The 19,739-nt window shown below is 43.9% G+C and overlaps 1 protein-coding gene across 4 annotated transcripts in view; it reads left to right on the forward strand.

Moving 5' to 3' along the window:
- Window positions 1-1,785: 1,785 nt before the first annotated feature.
- Window positions 1,786-19,739, forward strand: part of tbc1d23 (TBC1 domain family, member 23) — a 57,164-nt gene continuing 39,210 nt past the window's right edge. Inside the window, exons 1-3 of one of the 4 annotated variants that reach the window (XM_036977160.1) lie at window positions 1,786-1,958; window positions 15,745-15,916; window positions 17,705-17,810. In XM_036977160.1, the coding sequence (XP_036833055.1) occupies window positions 1,921-1,958; window positions 15,745-15,916; window positions 17,705-17,810 (316 nt within the window). In that variant the 5' untranslated portion in view covers window positions 1,786-1,920. The remainder of the gene's footprint in view (window positions 1,959-15,744; window positions 15,917-17,704; window positions 17,811-19,739) is intronic. The other 3 variants (XM_036977245.1, XM_036977209.1, XM_036977292.1) reach the window with 3 other exon arrangements.

The raw sequence follows: 19,739 nt of genomic DNA on the forward strand, positions 1-19,739 counted from the left end.
GTCCCTCTGGAATGCTACCCCTTGCTCGGATTTCATCAACCTTGTTGTCAAGAGACTGGACATTGGCAATAAGAATGCTAGGGAGTGGTGCACGGTGTGCCCGTCTCCGGAGTCTGACCAGAAGACCGCCTCGTTTCCCTCTCTTTCGGAGTCGTCTTTTTGGGTCGCTTCATAGGATCCACTCCGTTGTCCTGTTTGTAAGGCAGAACACAGGATCCGCGTCGCGAAAAACATATTCTTGGTCGTACTGATGGTGAGTTGACGCTGATCTTATATTCAGTAGTTCTTCTCGACTGTATGTAATGAAACCTAAGATGACCTGCGGTACTAATGTAAGAAATAACACGTAAAAAAAAAAAAACTGCATAGTTTCCTAGGAACGCGAAGCGAGGCGGCCATCTCTGTCGGCGCCGGAAGTCATCTGTAATTGTTTGTGAGTGTTTTAGGTGACAAGCTACATTTCTTCAGCCTCCTGAGGTTGAAGAGGCGCTGTTAAAGATGCATTCCAGCCTCACTTGGTTTAAAGTAGAAGAAAGATTGACTGCATCACTTTTTGTTTTATGAGAAATATTACTTTAATGAAAATTCCAAATTATCTGTATAATCAAATAACATAGTTCTGACATGCCACCAGGGATCTCTTCACAGTCCCCAAGTCCAAAACCAATTTAAGGCAACGCATGGTGTTGCATAGAGCCATGGCTACATGGAAAACCCTTCTATCTCAAATTATACAAGCAAACAGCAAAATCAGCATTAAAAAACATACAATAAAACAACATCTTACAAGACCCCTCCCCTCACCTAGATAACTTGTATGTCCATTTAAAGTCATGTTTTTTTCTGAGTGTTTTGTCTGCACAGGACCTTTTGTATTTCTATATATTTTTTTTAAATGGATGTAGTTTTGTTCTTGTCTATTAATGTTCTGTATTATGTTTCATGTTCTGTGTGAACCCCAGGAAGAGTAGCTGCTGCTTTTGCAACAGCTAATGGGGATCCTTATAAAACACCAAATACACATGGTGTACACCATCCAACAAAATGCTCACTTGCAGGTTCCTTCTTGACAATGCAACAACCATACGAAATAATACAATATGTAATATGAACATAAAGCAAATGGCTCAGTAGAATATAAGTAACATTTTAGCATAATTATAATACAGAAAGGCATACTTTATAATTACATAATTACAAGTGTTTTGGGGTAGGGGGGTTGCGGGAAAAGTGTTTAGACAGTCAGAATTGCATGTGTCTGTCTACGTGTCTTTCTGCCGGTTTCTGTGTGTTTGTGACCAACTGACCAGTTATGTTTTATATTTTCTCAGAGAGAATGTCCAAGAGAGGCAAAACTAACTGTGTTGTTATAAAATGGTCATAATTGAATTAATAGTAATTTTAGAGAGAAAGGGAGGCAACAAGTGGCCTTCTCACCCTTCGCCACACAATGAGGGAATTCGATTAAGCTGAACTGTGGTGTACCGGGCTATGGCGTGAATCATCAGAAGCGGTGAGGGAGGAGCGCTTTCCAAATCGTACAGTGCGCTGCTGGGTCATGTTATCAAAAACGCAGCATGATGCATCGCTCAGAAACATACATATATTTTAATTAAAATATAGTTTTGTTTTCATTGTCTGATAAAGGTAGATAAAGCATGCTTATCACTTATTACTTTTACATGTGAAAACACAGAATCCTACTCATTACTCTACATACTTAACCTACATCACTTTTGTTTTGAGGCGACTTCGTTGCCTGCCAAAACGGGGACCCTGGCTCATTGCCCGGAGGCAGCCCGGTTCCAAAACGAACGCGACCAACGCTAACCAAGTTCAACCTGGGAAGGTCCTCGGCATTAATCGAATCCTCTCCATGCTCTTCTGGACGGCAATTTTGACGTTGACGTCAACACAGCAATGGCGGATGCAGTGGAGGAAGTTCTTGAAGGCAGCTGGTAAGATTACATATAATTATCACTGTTGTCAGAGATACTTATGACATCAGTTGAATCAGTATTTTCATAATATAAAACAATATTTGTTAGCTACGTTACATCTGGGAAAAGTAGGTTGCCGTTCTGGGGTGATGATGGTTTTGGACTGTATCGATTAGCTACTAGCCGGAGATCGAGCGATGCTCTCATCTGAAACAGCCCAGCTAACGTTTCGTTAGTCTAGGTAGGCTTTCACAAGAAAGTAGCTAGGCAATTCGATAACCATTGTTTGCAATACTAGCTAGCTACAACAACAACTAGTGTTGTCATTCCTGAGCGACACTGCTGGTATTGTTTAGGATTTTGATGTAAATGTTGCTAACGTTAGCTAGCTAGCTGTAGACTCGAGAGGTTGTGGCTTAATTATTTTTTTTTCTATTGTCAACAGTAGCCACTCATCCCCTATCATCAAAGTTGTCCTAATGGCTGTGAAGTGAGGTTCTGGCTGCCACAGTATCTGTGCGTTATGCCGCGTTCAAAACAACTGGGAACTCAGAAATCTCCGATTTTAGTGCGTTTAAAACAACTGGGAACTCGGGGAAAAAAGAACTCCGACTGAGGATTTGTTTCGAACGTGACGTCGGAAACTCGGGCATCTTTATAGAGCTATGACATTCCAACCTGAAGATCACCGACGTCATGATTTGACCTCTGTTATTTACGAGTTTCTAGTTGTCTTGAAAGCAGCTAGAGATGTCGACGCTGAATGTGTATGACGTGTCTGGTCTCTGACGCCCACGAAGTTCTGATTCAAATTCCCATTAGACAGCTCTGCTGGAGTTTTGCTCCCATTACGGCTGGTATGTACTTCCAAAAAAGGTATACATTTTGGGCTTCCGAGTGGCGCAGTCTAAGGCACTGCATCTCAGTGCAAGAGGCGTCACTACAGTCCCTGGTTCGAATCCACGCTGTACCACATCCGTCTGTGTTTGGGAGTCCCATTGGGTAGCACGCAATTGGCCCAGCGTCGTCCGGGTTTGGCCGGGGTAGGCCATCATTGTAAATAAGAATTGTTCTTAACTGACTCTTGAAGACTTCTGACCTGTGTGGCAGTAATGAGTGAAGTCTGGCAGCAATTGGAGGTGCAAAATAGGTTGGTTTTTTTGGTTACTTTATACTTTTTTTTGGAAGTACATACGTAATGGGCACTAAATTAAGATGGCTGCTCAGGGATACTCTATATTTGGTGAATAACGAATGTATTTCTACATTATAATGCATGCAGAGCTGTCCAATTTATTTTGAATTGAAGCTTCCTCTGCGTTGCGCCACGTTCAAAACAACTGGGAACTCGGAAAAAAACAAGCCTGACTGGGGGAAAAATCCAACTCGGTCCTCTTTCTAAAGCTCTGAATTCCTGACCTGAAGATCACTGATGTCATGATTTGTCCTCGTATTTTTCAGAGTTCCCAAATGTTCTGAATGCGGCATTAGAGACCAGACATGTCATACTCATCGTCGACATCTCTAACATGCTGACCACACCGCTCGCGTCGTAAAATAAATTTACCCATGCATGTTATTCAATCATTGCATCCACCCTGCTTGTGCGCGTCTGCGTAGCCAGGCGCTAAAATAGAACTTGGTTCTAATTGTGACGCATGATGCACTGAAAGTCCCGCCTCTCCCATCTCCTCATTGGTTTTGAGGAGCATATACCCACGTGGGTGATTGAAAGATTAACTGAGGTTCACACTCCAGTCCAGGTGGTGGGGGTGATGCACCTTAAAGTCTGTTGTCAACCGCCATATAAGTCCAAAGAAGAAGAAGAAGGAAGAGAGATTACTAGAAAATAACTTGGTTTACCCTTTTATCTGGGGATTAATTGTCAGAGTAGAGGACCTTGTGCATTTCAGGTAAAATAACAACCCAATGTTTATATCCCAAGACAAATTAGCTAGCAACAGCAAGCTAGCTAGCTAAATGTCCATGAATGTTTCATTTGTTTCAACCTATCCCCAAATTAATATAGTTGGTTTTGATATTTCAACCTGCATGTCCTGATTGCGTCTGGTGTGGGTGGACAAAATGAACATGCGGTCTGGTCACATGTAACGCACAGATACTGGGGAGTGTTTTATGCCTGTGGAGCTGTTCCTGATCCAGCTAAACATCAGTCAAATCACATTTTTATGCAGGGCGATATGGATCAAATATAATTTCATGATATTTTTGACGGTATGACAGTATTTTATGTGTTTGAATAATGTTCTAGGTATGCTTTCTGAGTATCTAATTTCCCCAGGCAGGATCACACATCAATTATAGTGATTTCAATGGGCCTTTCTCCATTTATACTGTTCAATCCAGCTCGAAGCAAAAATTATTTTCTGCATTTCCTGCACTTATCATTTTCACATTGTACCACGCAGCATGGTATGGGCAAAACATCTAGGACTAGTTAATTGGTGGAATCGTGGAAATATAGTGATTATAATTCTATACTTGGAATGTAGTGGGAGAAGCACCTTTTAATTTTTTTTATTTTACCTTTATTTAACCAGGCAAGTCAACCTTCTGGTTACTAGTCCAACGCTCTAACCACTAGGCTACCCTGCCGCCTTGAGTACATTGTTGTTTGACAACGAATGACTGAATAAGCCAAAGTGGAACCAAAGTGTTGGTCAGTGTTTCCAGGTGACCCTAATTATGTTACATTACATGATTTCTTATGTCATATAGCTAACTAGCTAACCAACATATTCATGCTTACCTATTCCTCTCTGATAAGCATTTTTGTACAACAGTATCTTATCTAGGCCTGCACTGGTACCAGGCCGTATTAGCTAACTAGCTACGTATATTTAGCAAGCTAGCTTGCCAGCTAACTAGCGATTAGCATTAACACAATTTATTTTTCCCAACACCTTGCTAAGAAAATAAACTAGATGACAGTAGTTTGGAGACAGTAAAATACTGAATACAGTGTGATTCTAGAAGGCTTGTGGAAAGCAGCAGGTCACCGACATTGTTGCATCCATCTGACCATGCGGAGTGAACGGCAAGAAAGTGCTGGTGACTCTGGTCGAGTACCTGCTCTCTCCTTGAGTGATGCAGGGCTTGGTGTGGTTAGCAGCATGCAGTAGGAGAGGGGGAGAAATGACTCAAGTAGCAAATGGAAGTAAACTATAAAAACTCACTGCGCTGGAGTTGCATATGACATTTAACAAACCAAACATTAAAATACAGTTATAGAAGGTAAAGTAAAAACTGAAACCAGAATCAATACTGGTATATATTAAAATATGGTGTACTGCTCAGCCCTTATCCGAACAATGGCCTTCATCAGCTTGGTCAGGAATCAGGATAGTGTAAAGACAGGCTGCTAAATGTGTTCCTCTTGTCATTATAGTAAAGTGAAGGACATTCCAACAAGCTCTGTATATGTGTCAACCAGCGTACTGTAGGCAAATGATGCCATTCATTTTCCCCATTGATAGATGCTAACTACCTTGAGCGCCTATTGATGGAGGTATCTTCTCCCCAGGGGACTTTAGTTAAGAGCCCGACACTCAGTCTGTATGTGAACATGCATTTCTTACGGTACGGTTTTGGAAACATCGTTAGCAAAAAAAATAGTAGCCTCGAGCACTCTCTAGGGTAGCACCATGGTGTAGCCGGAGGACAGCTATTTTCCATCCTCCTCTGAAATGGGGAAAGAAATACTTGTTCTAATGATTACACCCCAGATCAGCTAGATGCAGGTAAGAGTGTGCAAGGTGGTATTACCCCATACCCCTGTACATTGACTTGGTACTGGTAGCCATGTTATTACCCCATACCCCTGTACATTGACTTGGTACTATTAACCATGTTATTACCCAATACCCCTGTAAATCAAATCACATTTATTTATATAGCCCTTCGTACATCAGCTGATATCTCAAAGTGCTGTACAGAAACCCAGCCTAAAACCCCAAACAGCAAGCAATGCAGGTGAAGAAGCACGGTGGCTAGGAAAAACTCCCTAGAAAGGCCAAAACCTAGGAAGAACCCTAGAGAGGAACCAGGCTATGTGGGGTGGCCAGTCCTCTTCTGGCTGTGCCGGGTGGAGATTATAACAGAACATGGCCAAGATGTTCAAATGTTCATAAATGACCAGCATGGTCGAATAATAATAATAAAGCAGAACAGTTGAAACTGGAGCAGCAGCACGGCCAGGTGGACTGGGGACAGCAAGGAGTCATCATGTCAGGTAGTCCTGAGGCATGGTCCTAGGGCTCAGGTCCTCCGAGTGAGAGAAAGAAAGAGAGAATTAGAGAGAGCACACGTAAATTCACACAGGACACCGAATAGGACCGGAGATGTACTTCAGATATAACAAACTGACCCTAGCCCCCCGACACATAAACTACTGCAGCATAAATACTGGAGGCTGAGACAGGAGGGGTCAGGAGACACTGTGGCCCCATCCGAGGACATCCCCGGACAGGGCCAAACAGGAAGGATATAACCCCACCCATAAAGCACAGCCCCCACACCACTAGAGGGACATCTTCAACCACCAACTCACCACCAATTATTGCTTTTATTATTACGCGTTTTACTTTTTCTATAATTTTTATATTTTGCATCTCTGCATTGTTGTCTCTGTTAGTCTACACCTGTGAAATTGTTTGTGATATAAAATTAAAGGGCTTTATGTTTCTAGAATCGTATCACAATTGAGAATTCATTCACGTTTAGATGGAGAATTTGTCTGTTTTGTCTGCCAGAGCCAGTCTACCTCTGAACAGAACATATAAGGTACTTGGACCTTAGGAAGTAACAGTAGACTCCTTAAGAGAACTTCTTGGGCTACCTTTCACATAGAATGAGCCCTGGTTAATCCATTCATTTCAGTATCCTTCCTTCTGGTCATTATTTATATGGTTACAAAGACACTGTTCATGAGCAGGGAGAACAGAGACACAGTCTATCCGGCAGGAAATCACTGTTGGGAGGGAATCACGAGGACTGGTTGTGTCTGTTGTAACAGGGAGGGAATCATGCTAATAAGGACGGGTTGTGTCTGTTGTAACAGGGAGGGAATCATGCTAATAAGGACAGGTTGTGTCTGGGGATGTAAAGATTCACAAATAGGTCCCCGATTCAAATGTTCAATACAAGTGCCTGGGTCGGTGAACCCCAAACCGCACTAAGCGTGTAACTACGTTGACAGTCATTGGTCTACAAGTCATTTAAAGCATGCCGAACAACTCCAGGCAATATCAGTAGCCTAGGCAATCTGAGCACTGTGCCCAGCTCCAGTAGCCTAGTCAATCTGAGCACTACACCCAGCTCCAGTAACCTAGTCAATCTGAGCACTACACCCAGCTCCAGTAACCTAGTCAAACTGAGCACTACACCCAGCTCCAGTAGCCTAGTCAATCTGAGCACTACACCCAGCTCCAGTAACCTAGTCAATCTGAGCGCTACACCCAGCTCCAGTAGCCTAGTCAATCTGAGCACTGTTCCCAACACGCTGACCAATGCCAGGTAGGCGGCCTGTTCCTGATCTTGCACATCTGCGCTGCACCTTAAACATTCAAATGCCAAAATGGCTTGTGTGATATTAGGCTTTATTATACTGAACAAAAATATAAACGCAACATGCAACATTTTCAAAGATTTTACCGAGTTACAGTTCATGTAAGGAAATCAGTCAATTGAAATAAATGCATTAGGCCCTAATCTATGGATTTCACATGACTGGGCAGGGGCACACCCCCAGAAATACTCCTCAGCACTCCCCTCCCCACTGCTAATTTATTATAATAGTGAAGACATCAAAACTATGATATTAACACATATGGAATCATGTAGTAACCAAAAAAGTGAGATTCTTCAAATACCTGTATATAGCCTCCACATTGACTCTGTACCGGTACCCGCTGTATATAGCCTCCACATTGACTCTGTACCGGTACCCCCTGTATATAGCCTCCACATTGACTCTGTACAGGTACCCCCTGTATATAGCCTCCACATTGACTCTGTACCGGTACCCCCTGTATATAGCCTCCACATTGACTCTGTACCGGTACCCCCTGTATATAGCCTCCACATTGACTCTGTACCGGTACCCCCTGTATATAGCCTCCACATTGACTCTGTACCGGTACCCCCTGTATATAGCCTCCACATTGACTCTGTACCGTAACACCCTGTATATAGCCTCCACATTGACTCTGTACCGTAATACCCTGTATATAGCCTCCACATTGACTCTGTACTGTAATACCCTGTATATAGCCTCCACATTGACTCTGTACCGGTACCCCCTGTATATAGCCTCCACATTGACTCTGTACCGGTACCCCCTGTATATAGCCTCCACATTGACTCTGTACCTGTACCCCCTGTATATAGCCTCCACATTGACTCTGTACCGGTACCCCTTGTATATAGCCTCCACATTGACTCTGTACCGGTACCCCCTGTATATAGCCTCCACATTGACTCTGTACCGGTACCCCCTGTATATAGCCTCCACATTGACTCTGTACCGGTACCCCCTGTATATAGCCTCCACATTGACTCTGTACTGGTACCCCCTGTATATAGCCTCCACATTGACTCTGTACCGTAACACCCTGTATATAGCCTCCACATTGACTCTGTACCGGTACCCCCTGTATATAGCCTCCACATTGACTCTGTACCGGTACCCCCTGTATATAGCCTCCACATTGACTCTGTACTGTAACACCCTGTATATAGCCTCCACATTGACTCTGTACCAGTACCCCCTGTATATAGCCTCCACATTGACTCTGTACCGGTACCCCCTGTATATAGCCTCCACATTGACTCTGTACCGTAACACCCTGTATTTAGCCTCCACATTGACTCTGTACCGTAATACCCTGTATATAGCCTCCACATTGACTCTGTACCGTAATACCCTGTATATAGCCTCCACATTGACTCTGTACCGTAATACCCTGTATATAGCCTCCACATTGACTCTGTACCGTAACACCCTGTATATAGCCTCCACATTGACTCTGTACCGGTACACCCTGTATATAGCCTCCACATTGACTCTGTACCGGTACCCCCTGTATATAGCCTCCACATTGACTCTGTACTGTAACACCCTGTATATAGCCTCCACATTGACTCTGTACCGTAACACCCTGTATATAGTCTCCACATCGACTCTGTACCGGTACTCCCTGTATATAGCCTCCACATTGACTCTGTACCGTAACACCCTGTATATAGCCTCCACATTGACTCTGTACCGTAACACCCTGTATATAGCCTCCACATTGACTCTGTACCGTAATACCCTGCATATAGCCTCCACATCGACTCTGTACCGTAAAACCCTGTAATAGTCTCCACATCGACTCTGTACCGGTACTCCCTGTATAGCCTCCTCATCGACTGTGTATCGTAACACCCTGTACCGTAACACCCTGTATATAGCCTCCACATTGACTCTGTACCGGTACCCCCTGTATATAGCCTCCACATTGACTCTGTACCGTAACACCCCTGTATATAGCCTCCACATTGACTCTGTACCGTAACACCCTGTATATAGTCTCCACATTGACTCTGTACCGTAATACCCTGTATATAGCCTCCACATTGACTCTGTACCGTAATACCCTGTATATAGCCTCGCTATTGTTATTTTACTGCTGCTGTATTGTCATGTTACTTTTATTTCTTTTTAGGTATTTTTCTTAACTGCATTGTTGGTTAACCTCTAGCGTCGAGCAACCCCGTATCCGGGAGCGTAATCATAGCCTCAAGCTCATTACCATAACGCAACGTTTCCTATTCATGAAAATCGCAAATGAAATAAATATATTGACACACAAGCTTAGCTTTTTGTTAACAACACTGTCATCTCAGATTTTCAAAATATGCTTTAACCAAAGTATTGATAGCATAGCATTAAGCCTAGCATTCAGCAGGCAACATTTTCACAAAAACAAGAAAAGCATTCAAATGAAATCATTTACCTTTGAAGAACTTTGGATGTTTTCAATGACGAGACTCTCAGTTAGGTAGCAAATGTTCATTTTTTTTCAAAAATATTATTTGTGTAAGAGAAATAGCTCCGTTAAGTTCATCACGTTTGGCTAAGAAAAAAAAAAACGAAAATGCAGTCACTTATAATGCCAAACTTTTTTCCAAATTAGCTCCATAATATCGACAGAAACATGGCAAACGTTGTTTAGAATCAATCCTCAAGGTGTTTGTCACATATCTATTCGATAATCTATCAGTGGTGGCAGCTGGCTTCGTATCAGAAGAAAACGGAAAAATACTGCAGCTGAGGATTACGCAATAATTGCGACGGAGGACACCAAGCGACCACCTGGTAAATGTAGTCTCTTATGGTCAATCTTCCAATGATATGCCTACAAATACGTCACAATGCTGCAGACACCTTGGGGAAAACGTGGAAAAGGTAAGCTGACTCCTAGCTCCTCCACAGCCATATAAGGAGTCATTGCCATGAGGCGGTTTCAGAAAATGCGGCACTTCCTGATTGTATTTTTATCTGGGTTTTTTTCTGTAACATCAGTTCTGTGGCACTCACAGACAATATCTTTGCAGTTTTGGAAACTGAAAAGTGTTTTCTTTCCAATATCTTGTTTAAAACGGGAACGTTTTTCATCCAAAAATTAAAAGAGCGCCTCCTATATTGAAGAAGTTAAGGGCTTGTAAGTAAGCTTTTCACTGTAATGTCTACACTTGTTGTGTTCGGCGCATGTGACATACGATTTGGTCTACTGTACAGTATCTAGGGTTAGATCTACTATACAGTACCTGAGCTTTGTGCTAATGTTTACTTGCACATATTATGCAGTGTCTGTATTTCCCATCTGCCCATTTCCCAGGTCTGTCTGTCTGTCTGCTTTATGTAACAGAAGAGCGGAGTCCCTGGGCAGCAGGCAGGTTAACAATGACCTCCATGTCACTGTTCATCCTGCTTTGTAGTGGATTGGAGAGGGGAAAAAGATACCGCTATTTCTCCTCTGGGCAGATGGATGGAGCAATATTATTATTCATATTATTGTTATTATTCATGTTATATTATTCATATATTTTTTTTAATTAATATTCACGTTTTTATTGTTATTATTATTCAGCCTACAAAAAAAAATATTAAATGTATATAATAATAAAAAGAGTAAATCAAAAATGAAGGAAAAAAAAAAAAATTAAAAAAAGTTAAGTCTCAAGCTAGGATTACATTTGCGGAATATATCTGAGAAACGAAAGATGATTTAATTACTACGATGTTTGACAATATATTTTCCATGTAATAGGTTGAAGTATGCTGTGACAGTGGCTTTAGTCTCAGTCCCTTCCTCAGTACTATCCTAATGCAGCAGAATAGAAACGGTAGGCTTTATTGCCTTCCTGTTTTTAAAATGGTCTGCTCTCCTCTTGCTCTGTAGAGCAATCTGCTTCTTTATAGCTTTTGTAGTGATTCATATGTTGATGATGTGACGAATATTTGCTGGTCGGTGGTGTGTAATGAGGAGCAACCAGCCACTGCACTTGACGCAATTATGAAATTGCTTATCCCAGTTACTAATAAGCATGAACCCATTAAGAAAATTACTGTAAAAACTGTTAAATCCCTGTGGATTGATGAGGAATTGAAAAATTGTATGGTTGAGAGGAATGAGGCAAAAGGTATTGCAATTAAGTCTGGCAGCCCAACTGATTGGCAAATGTACTGCAAATTAAGAAGTGATGTGACAAAACTAAATAAAAAGAAACCATACTATGAAACAAAGATGAATGATAGTAAAAAGCTTTGGAGCACCTTAAATGACATTTTGGGCGAAAAAAGCCAACTCTGCTCCATCATTCATTGAATCAGATGGATAATTTATCACAAAACCCACTGATATTGCTAACTACTTTAATTTTTTTTTTCATTGGCAAGATTAACAAACTTAGGGATGACACGCCAGCAACAAACACTGACACTACACATCCAAGTATATCGGACCAAATTATGGAATACAAGAATTGTACATTTGAGTTCAGTAAAGTCTGTGGAAGAGGTGAAAAAATCATTGTTGTCTATCAACAATGACAAGCCACCGGGGTCTGACAATCTGGATGGAAAATGTTTGAGCATAATAGTGGACGATATTGCCACTCCTATTTGCCATATCTTCAATTTAAGCCTTCTAGAGAGCATGTGCCCTCAGGCCTGGAGGGAAGCGAAAGTCATTCCGCTACCTAAGAATAGTAAAGCCCCTTTACTGGCTCAAATAGCCGACCAATCACCCTGTTACCAACTCTTAGTAAACTTCTGGGGAAAATTGTGTTTTACCAGATACAATGCTAACAGACTTTCAGCACGCATATAGGGAAGGACATTTAACAACTGATGATTGGCTGAGAGAAATTGATGATAAAAAGATTGTGGGGCTGTCTTCAGTGCAGCTTTTGACATTATCGATCATAGTCTGCTAATTGAAAAACGTATGTGTTATGGCTTTACACCCCCTGCTATAATGTGGATAAAGAGTTACCTGTCTAACAGAACACAGAGAGTGTTCTTTAATGGAAGCCTCTCAAACATAATCCAGTTAGAATCAGGAATTCCCCAGGGTAGCTGTTTAGGCCCCTTGCATTTTTCATTCTTTACTAATGACATGCCACTGGCTTTGAGTAAAGCCAGTGCAGTGTGTCTATGTATAGAGATGACTCAACACTTTACACCTCAGCTACTACAGCGACTGAAATGACTGCAACACTCAACAAAGAGCTGCAGTTACTTTCAGAGTGGGTGGCAAGCAATAAATTAGTCCTAAATATTTCCAAAACTAAAATCATTGTATTTGGGACAAATCATTCACTAAACCCTAAACCTCAACTACATCTTGTAATGAATAATGTGGAAATTGAGCAAATTGAGGAGACTAAACTTCTTGGATTAACCCTGGATTGTAAACTGTCATGGTCAAAACATATTGATGTAGTAGTAGCTAAGATGGGGAGAAGTCTGTCCATAATAAAGCGATGCTCTGCCTTCTTAACAACATTATCAACAAGACAGGTTCTACAGGTCCTAGTTTCTACCTTATTAACAACACTATCAACAAGGCAGGACCTACAGGCCCTAGTTTCTACCTTCTTAACAACACTATCAACAAGGCAGGTCCTACAAGCCCTAGTTTCTACCTTCTTAATAACACTATCAACAAGGCAGGTCCTACAGGCCCTGGTTTTGTCACACCTGGACTACTTACTGTTCAGTCATGTGGTCAGGTGCCACAAAGAGAGACTTAGGAAAATTGCAATTGACTCAGAACAGGGCAGCACGGCTGGCCCTAAAAGTACACGGAGAGCTAATATTAATGACATGCATGTCAATCTCTCCTGGCTCAAAGTGGAAGAGAGATTGACTACTTGTTTTTGTAAGAAGTGTTGACATGTTGAATGTACAAAGCTGTTTGTTTAATCCACTAGTACACAGGTCAGACACCCATACATATGCCACCAGAGGTCTCTTCACAGTTCCCAAGTCCAGAACAGACTATGGGAGGCGCACAGTACTACATAGAGCCATGACTACATGGAACTCTATTCCACAGTACTACATAGAACCATGACTACATGGAACTCTATTCCACAGTACTACATAGAACCATGACTACATGGAACTCTATTCCACAGTACTACATAGAGCCATGACTACATGGAACTCTATTCCACAGTACTACATAGAACCATGACTACATGGAACTCTATTCCACATCAGGTAACTGATGCAGCAGTAGAATCAGATTTAAAAACAGGTAAAAATACACCTTATGGAACAGGGAGGGAATCGCATGAAGTGTGTTGTGAATTCTGCAATGAATGTATTGTAATGTTTTTTAAAAATTATAAAATGCCTACGTTTTGTCGAACACCAGGAAGAGTTGTGGGGATCCGTAATAAATACAAATACCTATCAGATTCCAACACCTATTAGTTACTGCAGACCATATTTGATACAGGAAGTCAATGTAGCCTACTGTTTCTAGCCTAGCCTTACTACTGCTAGGGTCAGGCAGCCTGGAAACCATGGTAACAGCAGGGGACTTTGACCACTCTCCTCTTGTTCTGTTGAGCAATCTGATTCTTTTGAGCTGCTTACCTATCGTATTATCAGATTCCAACACCTATCAGATACTATATGAAAGAGATCCCACCAATCCCTTGTCATCTCTTTTAATGTGACGGTAGTAAAGTGTTTATCTGTTGGCTAGCAGTGGGACAGACACATGCTGTAAACTGAATGTTCAGGTTGTGGCTGATGCTTTGATTTACATTGGAATGTGTTTGATGCTCAGTGGTGACAGAAATAGACTCGTCCTCGTGACATTTGAAAAAGCCCTGTATACAGATGAAACAGTAGTCAAACAAATAGCATATCAGTATTGAAGTGTTATTGACGTTGCTGAAAAATGTAGGATTTAAACAGTTCAACAGTGTTTGTCTCTCTGACCTTTCCTTTGTTGCTGTCTAACCTGTCCTGTCTTGTTCCCTGAGCTGTCCTGTCATGCTTTCTGAGCTGTCCTGTCATGCTTTCTGAGCTGTCCTGTCATGCTTTCTGAGCTGTCCTGTCTGGGTCTCTGTCCTGTCTTGTTCTGTGACCTGTCTTGTTCTGTGACCTGTCTTGTTCTGTGTCCTGACCAGTCTTGTTCTGTGGCCTGACCTGTCTTGTTCTGTGTCCTGTGACCTGTCTTCTGTGTCCTGTGTCCTGTGACCTGTCTTCTGTGTCCTGTCTTGTTCTGTGTCCTGTCTTGTTCTGTGTCCTGTCTTGTTCTGTGTTCTGTGTCCTGTCTTGTTCTGTGTCCTGCCCTGTCTTGTTCTGTGACCTGTCTTGCTTTATGACCTGTCCTGTCTTGATCTCTGAGCGGACCTGTCTTGATCTCTGAGCGGACCTGTCTTGATCTCTGAGCGGACCTGTCTTGATCTCTGAGCGGACCTGTCTTGTTCTCTGAGCGGACCTGTCTTGTTCTCTGAGCTGACCTGTGTTGCTGTCTGACCTGTCTTGTTCTCTGAGCTGACCTGTCTTGTTCTGTGACCTGTCTTGTTTTGTGACCTGTTTTCTCTTGCTTTATGACCTGTCCTGTCTTGTTCTCTGAGCTGTCCTGTGTTGCTGTCTGACCTGTCTTGTTCTCTGAGCTGTCCTGTGTTGCTGTCTGACCTGTCTTGTTCTCTGAGCTGACCTGTCTTGTTCTCTGAGCTGACCTGTCTTGTTCTCTGAGCTGACCTGTCTTGTTCTCTGAGCTGACCTGTCTTGTTCTCTGAGCTGACCTGTCTTGTTCTCTGAGCTGACCTGTCTTGTTCTTTGAGCTGACCTGTCTTGTTCTCTGCGCTGACCTGTCTTGTTCTCTGCGCTGACCTGTCTTGTTCTCTGCGCTGACCTGTCTTGTTCTCTGCGCTGACCTGTCTTGTTCTCTGAGCTGACCTGTCTTGTTCTCTGAGCTGACCTGTCTTGTTCTCTGCGCTGACCTGTCTTGTTCTCTGCGCTGACCTGTCTTGTTCTCTGCGCTGACCTGTCTTGTTCTCTGCGCTGACCTGTCTTGTTCTCTGCGCTGACCTGTCTTGTTCTCTGAGCTGACCGGTCTTGTTCTCTGCGCTGACCTGTGTTGCTGTCTGACCTGTCCTGTTCTCTAACCTTGTTCTTTGTCCTGTCTTGCAACATTGCCCTAAAAAATGTGTGTTTTATAGGCGTTAGATGTCGTTCTGATAGTGTTGCTGTTTCTCTGTCCTGCAGGGATCAGGATCTGGCTGAGGCCCTGGACTCTGGAGGCTCTGACCTGGAGCTAGAGATGGACATACAGGGGGAGCTGGGGTTGGGGGGAGGGCTGGGGCTGGATGGGGAAGAGGCCGGGGAGGTTATTCGAGTCCAGGAGCTACCAGCCCAGCAGAGAGCCAAGCTGTGGAAGGTGAGCGAGGTCAGGGTTCGTGGGTTCGGCCTACCGTAACAGAGGCGGAGGAATTAGACTAGGGATAGAATGGGTGGGGGTGGGGGTGGTCAGGGTGAGGGACTAGGGAGGGGGTGGTCAGGGTGAGGGACTAGGGGGGGGGTGGTCAGGGTGAGGGACTAGGGAGGGGGTGGTCAGGGTGAGGGACTAGGGAGGGGGTGGTCAGGGTGAGGGACTAGGGCGGCGTGGGACTTGATTTTATATATTTTTTTCCTGTAAAGCACGTTGAGTTGCTTTCCATGTCTGAAATGTGCTGTATAAATAAAGCTTGATTTGATTTGATTAGGGATGAGATGGGACTAGGAATGGGGTGGGACTAAGGAAGGGGATGGGGGGTCAGAGGGTGAGGGACTAGGGAAGGAGTGTGACTAGGGAGGGGGTGGGGGGGTCAGAGGGTAAGGGACCAGGGAGGGGGGTAAGGGGGTTCAGAGGGTTGAGGGTCCAGGGAGGGGGGGTGCAACTAGGGAGGGGGTTGGGGAGGTGAGGGGGGGGGGGGTCAGAGGGTGAGGGACTAGGTAGAGAGGGTCAGAGGGTGAGTGTCCAGGGAGGGGGTGAGGGACTAGGGAGGGGGGTAGAGGGGTCAGAGGGTGAGGGAGGGGGGTCAGAGGGTGAGGGACTAGGGAGGGGTGTAGAAGGATCAGAGGGTGGGGTCCAGGGAGGGGGGGTCGGAGGGTGAGGGACTAGGGAGGGGGGGTCAGAGGGTGAGGGACTAGGGAGGGGGGTCAGAGGGTGAGGGAGGGACTAGGGAAGGGGTGTGACTAGGGAGGGGTCAGAGGGTGAGGGACTAGGTAGGGAGGGTCAGAGGGTGAGGGACTAGGGAGGGGGGACATCTCTAATCTGTTTAGCTGATAATTGGTTTGTTGACCCCCAACGTTAGCAGACACCACTCCACTGTTGATTAGCTGCTCAATGAGGAGAACAGAAGACTAGCATAGCATATCTCATAGCTAGAGCCAGGAGGTATACCTGACTGGGAACAACTCTGAGCCATCAGTGGTTCTCAGTAGTTTCCCAGTCTGTCTCCTCCTGTGTGTTGGGGTAACTGTCAGCTACCAACTGACGATCTGGTCCTGTCTGTCAGCTCCCAACTGACGATCTGGTCACGTCTGTCAGCTCCCAACTGACGATCTGGTCCCGTCTGTCAGCTCCCAACTGACGATCTGGTCCCGTCTGTCAGCTCCCAACTGACGATCTGGTCCCGTCTGTCAGCTCCCAACTGACGATCTGGTCCCGTCTGTCAGCTCCCAACTGACGATCTGGTCCCGTCTGTCAGCTACCAACTGACGATCTGGTCCCGTCTGTCAGCTACCAACTGACGATCTGGTCCCGTCTGTCAGCTACCAACTGACGATCTGGTCCCGTCTGTCAGCTACCAACTGACGATCTGGTCCCGTCTGTCAGCTACCAACTGACGATCTGGTCCCGTCTGTCAGCTCCCAACTGACGATCTGGTCCCGTCTGTCAGCTCCCAACTGACGATCTGGTCCCGTCTGTCAGCTCCCAACTGACGATCTGGTCCCGTCTGTCAGCTCCCAACTGACGATCTGGTCCCGTCTGTCAGCTCCCAACTGACGATCTGGTCCCGTCTGTCAGCTCCCAACTGACGATCTGGTCCCGTCTGTCAGCTCCCAACTGACGATCTGGTCCCGTCTGTCAGCTCCCAACTGACGATCTGGTCCCGTCTGTCAGCTACCAACTGACGATCTGGTCCCGTCTGTCAGCTACTAACTAGTTGGTGTGTTTTGTCAGATTGCGCTGAATGTGGCAGGTAAAGGAGACAGTCTGTCCTCGTGGGATGGAGTCCTGGATCTTCCAGAACAGAACCTTATACACACCCGCTGCCAGCAGCTCATTGGTGAGTGACTGTTACATACAGTATCTATGTTATATATACAGTACCAGTCAAAGGTTTGGACACACCGACTCATTCATGGTCCAGGGATGTTACTATTTTCTACATTGTAGAATAGTATTGAAGACATCAAAACTATGAAATACATATGGAATCATGTAGTAACCAAAAAAGTGTTAAACAAATCCAAATATATTTCAGATTCTTCAAAATAGCCACCCGTTGCCTTGATAACAGCTTTGCACAAGCTTGGCATTCTCTCAACCAGCTTTACCTGGAATACTTTTCCAACAGTCTTGAAGGCGTTCCCACATATGCTGAGCACATGTTTTCTGCGGTCCAACTCACCCCAAGCCATCTCAATTGGGTTGAGGTTTGGTGATTGTGGAGGCCAGGTCATCTAATGCAGCACACCATCACTCTCCTTCTTGGTCATATAGCCCTTACACAGCCTGGAGTGTGTTGGTTCATTGTCCTGTCAAAAAACAAATGATAGTCCCACTAATCGCAAACCAGATGGGACCCATGCTGGTTAAGTGTGCCTTGAATTGTAAGTAAATCACTGACCGTGTCACCAGCAAAGCACCATCACACCTCCTCCTCCATGCTTCACGGGGGGAACCACACATGCAGAGATCATCTGTTCGCCTACTCCGCGTCTCACAAAGACACAGCGGTTGGAACCAAAAATCTAAAACTTGGACTCATCGGACCAAAGGACAGATTTCCACTGGTCTAATATCCATTGCTCGTGTTTCTTGGCCCAAGCATGTCTCTTTTTATTGGTGTCCTTTAGTAGTGGTTTCTATGCAGCAATTTGACTATGAAGGCCTGATTCATGCAGTCTCCTCTGAACAGTTGATGATGAGATGTGTCTGTTACTTGAACTCTGCAAAGTATTTATTTAAGTGAAATAAGCGATAAAATTAACAGTAAACATTACACTCACAGAGTTCCAAAAGAATAAAGACATTTCAAATGTCATATTATGTCTATATACAGTGTTGTAATGATGTGCAAATGGTTAAAGTACAACAGGGAAAATAAATAAGCATAAATATGGATTGTATTTACAATGTTGTTTGTTCTTCACTGGTTGCCCTTTTTTTGTGGCGATAGGTCACACATCTTGCTGCTGTGATGGCACACTGTGGTATTTCACCCAGTAGATATGGGAGTTTATCAAAAACGGGTTGTTTTCAAATTCATTGTGGATCTGTGAAATATGTCTCTCTAATATGGTCATACATTTGTCAGGAGGTTAGGAAGTGCAGCTCAGTTTCCACCTCATTTTGTGGGCAGTGAGCACATAGCCTGTCTTCTCTTGAGAGCCAGGTCTGTCTACAGGTCTGCCTTTCTCAATTGCAAGTCTATGCTCACTGAGTCTGTACATAGTCAAAACTTTCCTTAATATTGGGTCAGTCACAATGGTCAGGTATTCTGCCGCTGTGTATTCTCTGTTTAGGGCCAAAAAGCATTCTGGTTTGCTCTGTTTTTGTGTGATTATTTTCAGTGTGTCAAATACTGACCTTGTTGTTTTCTCATGATTTGGTTGGATCTAAATGTGTTCCTGTCCTGGGGGTCTGTTTGTGTTTGGGAACAGAGCCCCAGGACAAGCTTACTTAGGGATATCTTCTCCAGGTTCATCTCTCTGTGGGTGGGAATCACTTCCTTTTAGGTGGTTGTAGAATTTAGTGGCTCTTTTCTGGATTTTGATCATTTTGACTGTCGTTTCTCTTTGCTTATTTGAGCTGTTCTTGCCATAATATGGACTTGGTATTTTACCAAATAGGGGGCTATCTTCTGTATACCACCCCTACCTTGTCACAACACAACTGATTGGCTCAAACGCATAAAGAAGGAAAGAAATTCCACAAATTAACTTTGAAGAAGGCACACCTGTTAATTGAAATGTATTCCAGGTGACTACCT

Source organism: Oncorhynchus mykiss, chromosome 1, assembly GCF_013265735.2.
Source record: "Oncorhynchus mykiss isolate Arlee chromosome 1, USDA_OmykA_1.1, whole genome shotgun sequence".
NCBI lineage: Eukaryota > Metazoa > Chordata > Actinopteri > Salmoniformes > Salmonidae > Oncorhynchus > Oncorhynchus mykiss.